The sequence below is a fragment of the Mixophyes fleayi genome, chromosome 9 (assembly GCF_038048845.1).
Source record: "Mixophyes fleayi isolate aMixFle1 chromosome 9, aMixFle1.hap1, whole genome shotgun sequence".
In the NCBI taxonomy this organism is placed as follows: Eukaryota; Metazoa; Chordata; class Amphibia; order Anura; family Limnodynastidae; genus Mixophyes; species Mixophyes fleayi.
Window position 1 is genome coordinate 47,932,765 of NC_134410.1, and position 14,432 is coordinate 47,947,196.

Genomic DNA, 14,432 nt, shown 5'->3' on the forward strand with positions numbered 1-14,432 from the left:
TCAGTAACTTATTTATAAATCACACGCTATTATCTAGTTCTAGTATAAAGTAAATGAGCTGAAATTCAGCGTACTTTCGCGAGAATACGGCGTCATCTTCCTGCAAATATGTCACCTTGATTGATGTAGGAGAAAAGGCTATACTTACATTCTCTAATGGAAAAATCGAAGAAAAAATATATTTCCTGCTATCCATAACATTATTGTGACCTTTAAAAGACACAATTTTAAAAGTTCTCTGCCGTTTATTTTTTCCCGCTGTACTGGCAGATTTGCCAGTGTCAAATATGGGCGACTTTTCTGACACTAGGGTGCGCTGTGCATGCTGGTCTAGCAGAGTGACCCTGAGCTGGTCCTGGGCCCGTTCATTTAATTAAGAATAGAGGAGAGACCAGAGCAGTGGCGTCATGTGGTACGAAATACTGCCCGGTGTCGCTATCATGGCTGGTTGTCTAATGATCCCTGGTCTATCTACTATATATATTCACCGCTGGACCAACGGGGGCAAGGTGAGTCTGTCATACACTTACCATTGCAGGGGCTCTCCAGCTCACTCTAGTTCAACGACACCTGGAGAGACACTGTTTTTGCTACATACTCTGTAATAATCTACTTATCAAAGGAATATGCTGTGTTGTCTATATTATAGCCACTGCTGCCATACTCTTGTTTCTTTGTATTACATTTACTGTCCTGGTGCATTTTTACATCAAATGTATGTGACACTAACACTTATATGCTGGGTAATTTCTTATACAGGAGAAGAGAACTGCTCGGTTACCTTACCAGTGGTACCTTATGCAGAGAGATGAAAGAGTTTCTGGGGAACGGCTTTATTACAAATCAAAGGTAAGTATATTTTATGGAGTACGGAGCCAGGTTAACCAGAAAGCTGTCTGTTGAAGTTGCGAGTGTAGTCTTTGACAAATTAGGTCTAGATGATAATGCAATTAAATATATACTTATTTTTATTTGAGCCAAAAAGGCCTTTGCCCAGCTAGCATGAAGTATAAAATCTAACAAAGTAATTTTGATAGTAAATGTCATGTTAGAATTATTCTGTTTGTTGGTAAATGTTAATATTTTTAATATAATATATATGAGTAATATAACTGAAGTTGTTGTACATATAAGGATCCACCTTCCAGAGTTTATTGGTGTGTGTGTGTATATATACCCTAAGCAAAATTTACTACAAAGAAATATATATTTCTCCATCTTTCTGGCTCTGTTCTGTGTATTTCACCAAAGCATTTATATCAACTAGATGTAGCTGTTTTTGATAACCATGGATTCTGTTTTTCACTGTAAACTTGATAAGTTTTAGTTCATATCCAACAGGAACAACAATCTGAAGGCGTAAAATTGTCCTCCCACCTACTGATAAGATTTTTACTAACAGCCCGTTCCCCTACAGAGCCTTGGGGGCTGCAAAATGCGATTGTTTTTCTTAGGGCTCGGTAATACAGAACTGTGCTGTTTGACAATGGCAGCATAAGGAGGAAATGGGGTCAGCAGAAGGACCAATCGCAAGACTGATTCTTTTGATTGCATCTTGTGACTGGAGGTGCAGGTGTGAGCCGGAGGGTAGAGGGCTCTGTTCTTAAGAGATTAATATAACCTTCACATGTAGTCATAATGTACGCTATAGATCTGTGTGTGTATATATATTTCACATACACACCAGTAAAACCACCCAGCTGCCTAATATTGTGTAGATCCCCCTTCGTGCCACCAAAACAGCTCTGATTTGCAGAGTCATGGATTCCACAAGACTTCTGAAGGTGTCCTGTATTATCTGGCTCAAGACGTTAGCAGTAGGTACTTTAAGTTGCGCGGTGGGACTTCCATGTCTCAATCTGTTTTTCCAGCACATTACACAGATGTTCGATTGGATTGAGATCTGGGGATTTGGGAGGTAAAGTCAATATCTTGAACCTTGTCATGTTCCTCAAACCGTTTCTGAACAATTTCTGCACGTTATCCTGCTGAAAGAGACAGTGAAGGGATGTGCTTGGTCTGCAGCAATGTTTAGATAGGTGGTACATATCAGGACCCAAGATTTCCCAGGACAACATTACCAAGAGCGTTGCACTTCCTCTGCCGGCTTGCCTTCGACCCATAGTGCATCCTTGTGCCATTTCTTCCCAGGTAAACGATGCACACACATCCGGCTGTCCACGTGATGTAAAAGAAAACTTAATGGATCGGACCAGGCCACCTTCTTCCATTGCTCCATGGTCCAGTACTGCCGCTCACATGCCCATTGTAGGGGCTTTCTGCAGTGGACAGGGGTCAGCGTGGGCACATTAACTGGTCTGTGTCTATGCAGCCCCATATCCACTGCATACCGGGAATATCCCCACAAGATCTGCGGTTTTGGAGATGCTATGATCCAGTAGTCTAGCCATCACATTTTGGCCCTTGTCAAATCGCTCAGATCCTTATGCTTGCCCATTTTTCCTGCTACCAACACATCTGCTTCAAGAAGTGACTGTTCACTTACTGCCTAACATATCCCACCCCTTGACAGGTGTCATTGTAACTAGATGACTAATGTTATTCACTGCACTTGTCAGTTTAATTTGTGTGTGTGTATCATTCCCCCCCCCAACCATAAGGGCTCAGAAACAGTCATACAAATGTTTTCATGTGTCAATGAATTTGTTTGGATTGTTTAATAACTTGGAAGAGAATACAAATCAAATTGGGGCGAAGTTGCTTTGATCATTAACACAAAAAGGCCAGAAATCACTTTTGTTTTGCATCAGTGTGCCTAGTTGGTGTGCTCAATACACTTCAAGGTACACATTTACATTCAGATCTTTGAAGCTATAAAAAAATATGTGCTTAGGTTTACGGAGAGTTTTAATTAAACTTTTGTGTTTCTCCAGAAATTCTGCCCAATTTAGCTTCTTCCTTTGCATAAATTAATCTTGAAATTTGTGAGTTATTAAATGTGATACTTTTGTGGGATTTGAAGCTTTTTATTTTTACATTTGTGAAAATTGGACCTAAAAACTCTGTTCTCTGCTGAAGTGCAACTGAAAGGTGCAATTTAATTCCAGTGAAGTTTAGGGCGAGACCCAATCTTTACCAGCTCATCCTGATGAAAAGATTGAAGTGCTTTTACAGAATGGAAATGGTTGTGTACATGTCCACAAAGCAGGGAGTGTCCCTTAAATGCACAATTTCCATGACCTTATTTTAATAACATGACTTTGTAAAGTTTAATTTTTCCACTGCCCTGCTAATCTAAGTTTGCCAGTGCGCCTACTCTGTAATTTGCAAGTAACGGTTTCTCTCTACCAAACTCCTCCTTCCGGGCAATGCAAACTACTGTTCCTCTTCGAGCGCTGCCCTCTTGCTCTGCAAAACCGTGCACTTTAATGGAAATCTAGGCTAACCAATGGAAATCGAGGTGTGTGACATCACCAAAGAAGATTTTCCTCTTAATCCTCAAAGTGAGAAAATTAATAAATCATCTTTTATTTTACGAACAAAAATAATACTTTCTTTGACATGCTTGATTGTGTATCCTTAAATGTGGTGTGTTTTCATGACTTATTTAAAATCTCCATCCTTACTTACTTGCTGTTTTTTGGTAACTTTTAGCAGATTTGTCTGTTGATTGCTTGCCCTATATATATGGCAATTCAGTTAAGTGTTTGGATTTATTTTAGAGAGAAGGTGATTGTATTTTTTATTATCTTTAATTCTTTGGGGTATATTTACTATGTGGATTCCTGACGCTTTGAAATCATTGTTTAAAACTGTATCCCATTGGGTTTTGTCTTTAATAAAATTGCCGTTTGAAGAAAATGACTTCAAAGCACCGGCAACCGCAACATAGTAAATACACCCCTTTGACTGGGCCAGGATACACAGAAATTGTGCTCCTTATCTCCAATGATTAAACTAGTCAAAGGGAACGCAGAGATCTGATGGCTATAACACAGTTATTATATTAAAGACTCTTTGGGAATTGATTAGAATGACTTAAAGGTTGTCTTGTACAGGCTGGTTTTAGGAGCCTGAATAACAACCATTTTAAGCTCTCATACCCACTGACAATAATTACGTGTGTGTGACTATTCATCATCATCATCATCATCATCAACATTTATTTATATAGCGCCAGCAAATTCCGTAGCGCTTTACAATTGGGAACAAACATTAATAAGACAATACTGGGTAATACATACAGACAGAGAGGTAAGAGAACCCTGCTCGAAAGCTTACAATCTATAGGACAATGGGAGTTTGAAACACAAGGGCATGTGCTACATCATATTTCACAATGGACCAGCCAGACTGCAATGGTAAAAGTACTGAGTGGGCTATGTGTGTTGCAATGTTGGTCAGAAGGTTGTTGTCTTGCGTTAGCAGTGTAGAGGATGGTAATAGGGTAATCTAGGGAAATTAAGATGATGGTTGAGGAATATCATAACCTTGTCTGAAGAGGTGGGTTTTCAGTGAACGCTTGAATGTTTGAAGACTAGAAGAAAGTCTTACTGTGCGTGGGAGGGAATTCCACAAAGTAGGTGCAGCCCGGAAAAAATCCTGTAACCGAGAATGGGAGGATGTGATAGTGGAGGAGAGACGCAGATCTTGTGCAGAACGGAGGTGTTGAGTATTGTTTTTATTTCTAGTAAAATGCATATAAACTAGTGCCGCCATACTCACTAATGCTTTTACTAGTGTTGAAGTAATGTTACATCCCAGGATTCAGACCTCGTGATGTTATAGCCACGTGTATTTACAGTGCATAACTGCATTGTGGAAGCCTAGAGGGAGTTAAAAACCGTATTATTAAAGCTATTGAAAAAAAATGCTAATACAACATCAGTGTGTACCTGGCCTTAAGCTTGCCAAACACTGCAGTAACACAGCTGATACCAGGCATTTGGCCTCAACCAACCTCCATGCCAGATAACAATCCTATCCAAATTAATGGGATTACTTTGAGACATGGTGGAAAACGCAGTAAGAAGATGACTGCAATAAGCCTTTGTGTAATCATCTTCTATCTGTACTAACTGGCTGCAGTGAAGCTGGAAATTAAGCAGCTACTTGGCCTGAGGGCCACAGAAACATATCTTGTCCACGTCTGCCACCCCTGTATGTACCAAAATGAACCAATATAGGCACTTAGTTCTGTGATCATCCATCGGTATATTTACTAATTAAGACATTTTATAGACCGCTGCAGTGTGGTGCACAGTGGTTATCATTGAGGTCATTAGTTCAATTCCTATCAGGGCCTTGATCTGTGTAGATTTTGCATGGTCTCCCTGTCTTTGCGTGGATTTTGTCCAAATGCTCCTGTTTCTTCCCACACTCCAAAAAACATACTGGTAGGTTAATTGGCTTCTGACAAAACTGACCCTAGTGTGGATGTGGGTGTTAGGGATTTAGATTGTAAGTTCCAATGGGGCAGGGACTGACATGAATGACTACATGTTCTCTATACAGCGCTGTGCTTGGCTCTATATAAACCAGTGATGGGCAACTAGCAGCCATCTGAGCCCTCAGCTCCTTCCTGTTTTATTGTAAGATGTATTTGTTATATCTTGTAACACTTGTCCTTTAAAATGCCTGTTGATATATTATTACATATAGTTGTCTTTTTCTTTCATTAAATTTATTTTTTAATTTGTTTTAAGCTTGAAAGTTTCCACTTGTTAATAAAACATATAACTTATTGACTGCTTCATTATCCATAAAACTACCTGTAGTTCTCTGGAGAAAACATTTGAGCGTTTTTCTTTAGACTTCCATAGGAGTGAATGAGAACACATCTTTGCAAGTTTTTAGGGCTTATTTGAAGCATAGAAGACTTCAAATACATTAATTGGGGGGTGGGGGTAGAAATTCCATGTGCTCAGTTGTATAAATGTTTGTCAGAAAACCAAGTTGCTGTCTCTGGACTTGTCCTGCATTTCAGCCTGTTGATCTAGTTTGAAACTCTATTTCAGAGATGTAGTAACGAAGTTAGAATTTTACTGTTGCTCTTTCAGAAAATAAAATAATTGGCTGTTTTAATGGTCCGTATTTCAAAAAGTATGAAATTTTTTAACACCTTTTCTTTTTCCTTTTCTATTTTAGGGTTTGGAAAATATTGACTAAGATCAACCTCAAAAGTCTCTCCTGTCAATGTCCAGATTGTATTGTATTCAATAAAATGACGTTTATGTACAGATCCTTCACTTAGATGTCTGAGTTCCACTTCATTCAGCCTGGGGTGAACAAAGCACTTATAATCTTTAGTGATAAACCTCTGCGATAGAAGAGTGTCTGTGGCATGCGCTTTCAGAGACTGTTCTGTATGGCGTACTAGTGGAAAGCAGCGTCCAACTTGAGCTTTGTGTATAGAGCAATGACCCCCATCTCCGCTAACTGCAGCAAAGCTCAGTTAATGGTAACAACACCTCCATGTAGAAGAACAATATTTATTAATGCTTCCTTTCGTCTTGCTACTTACTGTAAGATAAAGGAAAAGTTATATTTGTTGGTTTGCTAAAAGTTTTGGGTTACCTGTAATTTTTGCACCAGGTTATTCAATTATTATTCATATGATTTAATCACAGAAATGGAAACTAAAAGGGGTTTTACTGCCTTCAGGCAACTTTGATAAAACAGGGCTTATTTAACCTTACTGACAAGCACATGCATGCTGTAACCACTGGCATGTAATTAGAGATTGGCTTCTAAGGCACACTTGTTCTGACTAGGGCTTGCTCATGTCACACTCTAAAGAGCACATGATGTGAGCAAACCGATCTGGCAGACATTGAGATTGCTTATATAAGAGACCGTGTAATCCGCTCATGCTGGAATACAATGAGCAAATTCTGTGGGTATGCTCATCCGAATGAGCCCTAGAAGTTCCTTGCTGTGCAGAGGGGTGAATGGCCAATTCCCCTTGCCTTAGAGAGGCACAGATCATGTGCTACCTACACATTTGTATTAATATTGTATAGCGTTCTGTCATATGAGCTGCAACTTTAGGTCTACCTGCAGAGCCAGCCTTTTTTTTTCTTTTTCCCATTTTACAGACAAATTTATTTGTCCAGTAATTCCCCAAGTCTAAAGTTGTAAACAAACTCATTTTCCAATATAACTTTATTATTGGAGATGCATTCATTAGCCCACTCTTTTCTTTAGGTTAATCATGCATGAATAATTGATTGTCATTTAAAATACCAGTAACATTGTAAATTGAATACACATAATTAAGTACAAGGTTGCTTGCTGGCTGATTTCACTGTTACTGCAAGTTACCGATGAATCTGTTAAACAGAAAAGAATAGTGTTATTAATGCACAAGTACTGTAAGGTTACATTTTGGTGTCTCTTCATGCGGTATATTTATTGTCACTGTGACTACAATCCCCAGAATGCCCTTTCCCATGATAAAGTGTATAAAGATCAGGTGACAAACTTCCAGTATGCTAATGTACAGAGCTTGGGTGACATTTTTAAGGATAATAAGGCTTATAATTTGCACTGAATCACAGCAGCCAATCAGCAAATTGTTTGTGAAAGTAAGTCCCTGATTGGTCGCTATGTTTTAGTGCAAATTTTTCACCTAAATACAACATTAGTAAATGAACACAGATACTTTTCCAGCAATGATTCTTCAATAAAAAGTAGTGGTGAATTAAAATGCTGCCTAGTTGATATGGTACATGCTTCTGTAATCATCTACTTGTTTTACAGTAACACTTACTTTTATACATAATGCCGGACTGGATTCCAAGCCAGTACACATCATGAGACTCTGCTACTGTTGCTCTAATGAAAAATAAACAAATATTATTTACCATGAATGTTTTTTTAAAAATAATATAATGATTTTTTTTGCAGCCATCTTATGCTCTAATTTATATGCATGAAAAGAAAAAGACCAGCTTAAGTGAGATGAAGTACAGGGGAGGTGTACTGTGGTCTTTTAACTAAATATGCTGAGAAGTAAAGTCACCAGATAGCGCACCCTGCTCTATCAATTTTAACTGGGATACCTAGTGTGAATGCACCATTGTTCTGGTATAGGAAAATAAGCAGTTCTCAATCAAATGAATGGCTGATATTCAGTTTCCACAACTCATAGTGCAAAACAAGGTTTGTTAGAATGATTAGATGCATAAAATAAATAGTTTACTATGAGAATTTTTTTTTTTTAGATGACTAAATGTTATAGAAGACGAGTATGAATAAAGTGTTGTTGGATAAAAAGTAAGTAAAACGAATTTAAAAAGCATAGGGCCTCAGATAGAATTTTATTGATGTTGATGGGGGAAATTAAATTGAAAGTTGTCCCTGTTTGTCTAGTTCAGGGCTTTTCCAGTCCTCAGTACCCCAACAGGTCAGTCAAATAAATTTATATGTGACTAAAACTCTGAATCTAGTGTTAAGCTAGCCATTCACTGACATTGTACCAGTATAATAATTCAAACTCAAACATTTTTGGGCATGATTTCCTTAGTGTAATATGGCAGTCATCTTATCCAGTTTGCTTAACCATGTGTGTTACCCATCCTAAGGGCAGGGTAACCCTAGTCATTTTGACTTTTGGTTGGTAGCACGCATGTATCCTGTTGCCAGAACGTTAAATGCTGTCTCCCTATAAGACTGCAACATGTCACCTTCTGTTCCGATAGTAATGGAGAGATGCTGTATGGGTAAAGAAGGAGTTTGACACATGTATCCATTCCTATACGAGGGAAATATTTTAAAGTTTGCTAACAGGACACATTCAGTTTTTGATCTGAAGTGTCATGACCAATTACAAGAGCAAGTGTTGCCCTAAAGGTGATCAGTCATGACAATCATTAGATTACAGTCTGATACAACTCTCCTGGACCCTCATTATGGTATATGCTTTGTTTAGCCTCCCCTACTTCCTCTTACTTACATGAAGAATAGAACAGGTGGGCAACTTGACTCTGGAGGCATCCATATGTATGTTGTAGACTGGTCCTTAAAATTAGTGTTGGCGTGTGTAATTGCTCCAACAGGATATTTTGGACACTGAAATTAAACAAAACAAAGAACCACAGAACGGTTCCCTTTATTAATCGGGTCGGATAATAAAGGTGGGGTATGTGGAGGTCAGTTGACCCACTGGCAACCAGGTTAATAACATCAGCTGGACCCACTGGCAACCAGGTTAATAACATCAGCTGGTACCAATAACGTTTGCATTTTTCAGCATCAAAACAATACTGGTAAGTAAGAAATAAACCTGATATCACACCTTTTGATTTTGTACAGGATTGTAAACCCATTTTGGACAATCATTGAGCCACTACTATAAATAAAACAGTCAGTATTATGTGCATTAAAATGAAGGTAAGAAATATTTAAAAGGGTTGACAATAGATGGATAATTAGTGAAGCAGCTATTTGAACTACTAAACCTGTAATTAAGCAAAGTATCCAGAAAATATGGATGGTGTTCATATTTCTCTGTGTATGCGGATGTATGATTTTCCTCATCCCTGTGACCCTGTATATTATTGAGGTTTCACATGCTGTTCCTTCTGGTTTAAAACATGGACAGAACTTGAAAAATACAGAGGCTGATGGAGCTGTTATCATTCTCACCTCAACAATTTAAAAGACGTCAATAAAAGACTTCTCAGGAACACGAGATCTCTAAGGAAATTAGCCACAAAAAGTCTTTTCATTCCATAAATTAAATTATGCCCTGTGCAATGAATTGTACATGCTGGATATACTTCTATGCTATCAATCTGTGCAGACTTTAAGCACGTCTGGACTTTCATATTTTCACCGAGCGGGGGCATGAATGAGAACCGCTAAACAAAATAGAAATGGGCTAAAATGCTTAAATAATTGCTTTACCGGTAATATCCTGGTGTTATTTGGGGGTTGCAGCCATTTTCCAAAGAGTGTGGTCTGTGCAAAAGTCCGACTTTCAAGCAAGATCCCTCTGTATGCAGGACCCAGTATCTGAACTGTAAACAAAGCAAACACTGGATAAATAAGGACCACCAACCCTAAAATTCAACCTGCCTTGTGGAAAAAAGCTACTAAGAACATTCACAAATGCCTTTATCTGTGTATTATATATCTAAAAGGCCAACACTGCTCCTCACCTTTATAAAGAAACACAAAACACACAAACAAATTTGGTAAAAATGTTTGCAAATGACTGATGACCTTGACTATTCCTGCTGACTAGATTCTCCTCAATTCTTAGGCTTCTTTTGTTTGATTAAGTTTCAGTTTTTTGTCTGGCAGTTATCATTTATAAAGACCTTTGCTATTGCAAATTGACTCGATTTTTGATCCACTCGTTTTATTTGCACTTAAGTGTTAAGTTAACAGGAATATACTAATTAATTTAAGCAACAAAATGTAACTGCGATGCCACCTAAAAGGCAAATGTCTGCTGTGGGAGTAACTGCACAGCAAGAAGAAACAAATAGAAAAAGGGTGGAGCAGGATAAAGTCCAGCGACAAACTAACATGACCAGGGCCGGATTAAGGGAATGGAGGCCCCCGGGTCAAGGGTACTATGAGGCCCCACCGATTTATATAATAGAGAATTATATAAAGCTGTGAGCCCCCCACCCACCCCAGCACTTACCTGCTGTTCCTGATCCGGCCTTTTTTCACTGTCTACAGGCAACTTGCGTTCTTCTGTCACTTCCTATAATGCTTCCGCGATGCGCTGTTGGCTCCTTACTGAGGAGATCTCGTGAGAGTGAGGCTTTGACTCATAGTCTCACTCTCACGTCACTCTCACGAGATCTTCTCAGTAAGGAGATTACTGCACGCCGCGGAAGCACTACAGTGACAGCAGGCAGCTAACAGCATAACATTGGCAGACAACTAACAGCAAATCTCCTTGAGCAGTTGACAGTCGGAGCCGGGGGCAGGGACACCCTCAACCCGATGAATGCGACGGGTTCCCCAGATGCCCGAGGCCCTGGGCTCTGGCCCAGTTAGACCTCGGGTTAATCTGGCCCTGCTGATGACCAAAGACAACGTGAGCGTTATCGCTATGCAAATATGACTCCTTAGAAAATTGCCTGTCACAGAGAAAACAGTTGAAGAGGGAACAGGACAGAGGTAATATCACGTCAACACCTACAGAGTCAGTGAACAAGATGTCACGCCATTCTTGACGTCGGTAACTTTGATGAAACAAATATTAATGCTCATAACTGTGGTCCCATGAACAGTATTTGCGAATTTAGCCACGCTAAGCATTTTGGGACTGAGCAGCCATCTGACAAAGTATTCAATCAATGCTGCCACAAGGGTAAAGTAAAATTGAGTGCAATAAGTCTGCCCTTGTTATTGAGCACTTAATAAAGGGACAGCATGTACATTCAAAAAATTTCTTTGACAACATAAGATTGAATACTAGTGTTTTAGCATTTGCATCTATGGGTGCTAATATTGCCCAGCCACCTGGCTACGGTCCCTATTGTTTTGAATTAACGGTCAAATTTACAATAGAGCAGGAACTTTGCATCCACCAAATGAGGATCAATGAAAGTTTGCGCAACTATATATATATATCAGACACTAATGAGGCTGCAAATCAAGGAATGAGGATTACAGTAAATGCTGAGTGCAATCCTGATCTGATGCAAGAAATAAGTACTTTCAGGTCTCAATTTAATCCATTCGCAGAGTCAAGCAAAATGCTTTTTGATCTTACTCTTATTTTTTTCTGCCATTTTGATGGGCTCTTTTAACTAGTGTGTAATATATATATATATATATATATATATATATATATATATATATATATATATATATACACACATACATACACAGAATCAAGTGTATGTGAAGCTTTACCAGAAATTAACATTTCTCTTTATAGATCCAATTGTGATCATGGGGTAAAAATGTTTTCTTATGCCCACCAGACTTTCTGTCTACAGTATAGAAGAATGACTGGGCCTCACTTAGTCTGAAATGGCCACTGAGAACAATAGTTTGCATTCATCATCATCATTTATTTATATAGCGCCACTGATTCCGCAGCGCTGTACAGAGAACTCATTCACACAGACAGACACACAAACTAGGGTCAATTTTGATAGCAGCCAATTAACCTACTAGTATGTTTTTGGAGTGTGGGAGGAAACCAGAGCACCCGGAGGAAACCCACGCAAACACGGAGAGAACATACAAACTCCACACAGATAAGGCCATGGTCAGGAATTGAACTCTTGACCAGTGCTGTGAGGCAGAAGAGCTAACCACTATGCCACCGTGCTACCCACATTCAGCTGCATAACATGTCAATACAGGGCCTGATTCATTAAAACGAATGTATTGTGCTATGCTAGCTCACATGGGATACAGAGTCTAATGGCAACCATTGGTTTACACCGAGGACACCAACAAGGGAATGATGGGCTTATTGCGGGGCACTCATTCTACAGCACCCAGGTTAGTCTCGCTGGCAGCTGTTGACTCACAAGAGGGGGGATGGGGAACAGGCTTATGTCAGGGCTGGTAGCGCAGGGTCTTAGATGGCAAAAATAACCAAAGGTCAGGGGCAGAATGCAAAGCTTTGGGGGAGTAAACAGGGCCAATGTCAAGGTCACTGGCAGACAAACATAGGACAAGCCAGGAGAGGTACTTGAGCACCTAAATAAGTGCAACTAATAGGTTTGTTACACAGTTGCTTAAGGAGATGTTTTGCTGTAAAATACATTCACAAATTTGAGCAAAATAAAGGCTCAAAAAGCAATTGCAATATGTGTATGGTGACCAAAAGAACAACAAAATTAGAATTGGACTGGTGCATCTATGTAGCAATGAAACTTTCAGCTCTCCCGACAATTTAGCTTGATCAGATTTGGGGATTTAACAAAAGCTGATAGATTGCCAGCTGTGTGACCAGAGGAAAATATACTGTGGCTGTACCTTTATGTCTTAGGGAAATAATGAAAACGTGTCTTACTCTATGCTGCCATTAATCATCTATATAAAAATGATAATAATTTGGATCAATAAGTACTGTAATAAAATTTCCGGAAAATAGGACATGTTTTCTAGAAGTAAATACAGGAGGTGATGACCTATATGACTTGGTGACATATTTTCATAAAATATCCAACATTAGAATAAGATAATCACAAATACAAAGCCAGATACAAACGGGTGGCTACTTTACTCTAGCCACAAAGTCTTTCAGCTTTTGTTACACCCAACTTTGATCATACCAAATTCATATATTTTTCCTAGGCAACATTTCTGTGACACCCAATACATCCACCACTATTGATCTCCATGGTCTCAACCTCGATTGCATAGAGTAAATGTAGGTAAAATATATAGCTCTTATAATGACCATGGTTAAATGTCTAGTATATGCAAATAATAAATGTACTTACATAAAAAAATTAAAAAATCTAAAACATTGTTGTGCAAGAAGGGCATTACACAGCTCCCTAATGCACTACACCCAGGCCCATGTGACATTTACAAAAATCTGTGTTTCACTGATTATGCTTAGAGCTATCCATCAACAACGTCAGATTAGTAACTAACATAGGGATCATATTTCGGAATGGGTATGCATGTAGATGGTCATCATCATATAAATCCATCTAGTATAGCTATTGGTTTTATTTTTTGACATTGAATGCAAATAAATATAATTACTAAGATATTTTGACAATTTTAAATTAAATTGTAAGCCATTTTACTTTTTATATATTCCCCTTATTTCTTAAACTATTGTTTTGCATTTTCTGTAGTTTACCCTTGATAACTATGTAAAGCACTGCGTACAGAATGTGGCTATATCATTTAAATCGACTTGCCTTGTATAGGTTTTCCAGGCTGGTAGGAACTGGAGTTGATCTTGAATATATAGGGTGCAGGATTTGGCTGTGGAAAGACTCCTGTGTGAACCGGCTTCATTGTCTGGCAGGCGGATATCGGTGCCCCGGTTGGATATGACACTGACACTGCACAGAAGGTCATCAGAACCAGCAATAGTGAGAGATTAAGTTGGGTCATCTCGTGGTATGAGAGCTTGATGTGTCTATACACTCGTCTACTTCAGACACAACCGAAGACTAAGAGTCGTTCTTTCTGATATCCCTGTGTAATTTCCAAACACACTCTGAGCCTTTTCAATAAATTCTACCGTAAACACTTGTAATACACAAAGTACAGTACTTGCATTGATAAAAATAGGACTTAGGACTGGTTTGACATAACATCTTGCTAAGCCTATTGTATTCTGTGAAATCAATTTTTGTTTGTTATGCTATGAAAATGTAAAATGTAAATAGACGGATTCAGATTGTCCACAATAAAACACCATTAGTAAGTAAAGAACCCAGAGGCGGAACTAGCAAGTTGTGGACCCAGGTGCTAAAACCCCCCCCCCCCTTCCCCCCCCCCCCCCACACACACACTTT

General features: G+C 38.9%; 2 protein-coding genes across 2 annotated transcripts; one reads left to right on the forward strand and one right to left on the reverse strand.

The window, feature by feature from the left end:
* The first annotated feature begins 292 nt into the window (after nucleotides 1-292).
* On the forward strand, nucleotides 293-6,209 carry NDUFA1 (NADH:ubiquinone oxidoreductase subunit A1). Its single transcript, XM_075184303.1, has 3 exons — nucleotides 293-509; nucleotides 760-849; nucleotides 6,109-6,209. Exons 1-3 carry the CDS (start codon nucleotides 408-410, stop codon nucleotides 6,127-6,129), a joined length of 213 nt encoding a protein of 70 aa, XP_075040404.1. The 5' UTR covers nucleotides 293-407; the 3' UTR covers nucleotides 6,130-6,209.
* An 898-nt stretch (nucleotides 6,210-7,107) lies between these two features.
* Nucleotides 7,108-14,136, reverse strand: LOC142100626 (putative defense protein 3). Its single transcript, XM_075184302.1, has 5 exons — nucleotides 13,827-14,136; nucleotides 9,871-9,983; nucleotides 8,918-9,033; nucleotides 7,733-7,797; nucleotides 7,108-7,292 (listed from the first exon to the last, which is right to left on the reverse strand). Exons 1-5 carry the CDS (start codon nucleotides 14,023-14,025, stop codon nucleotides 7,198-7,200), a joined length of 588 nt encoding a protein of 195 aa, XP_075040403.1. The 5' UTR covers nucleotides 14,026-14,136; the 3' UTR covers nucleotides 7,108-7,197.
* Between the last annotated feature and the right edge of the window lie 296 nt (nucleotides 14,137-14,432).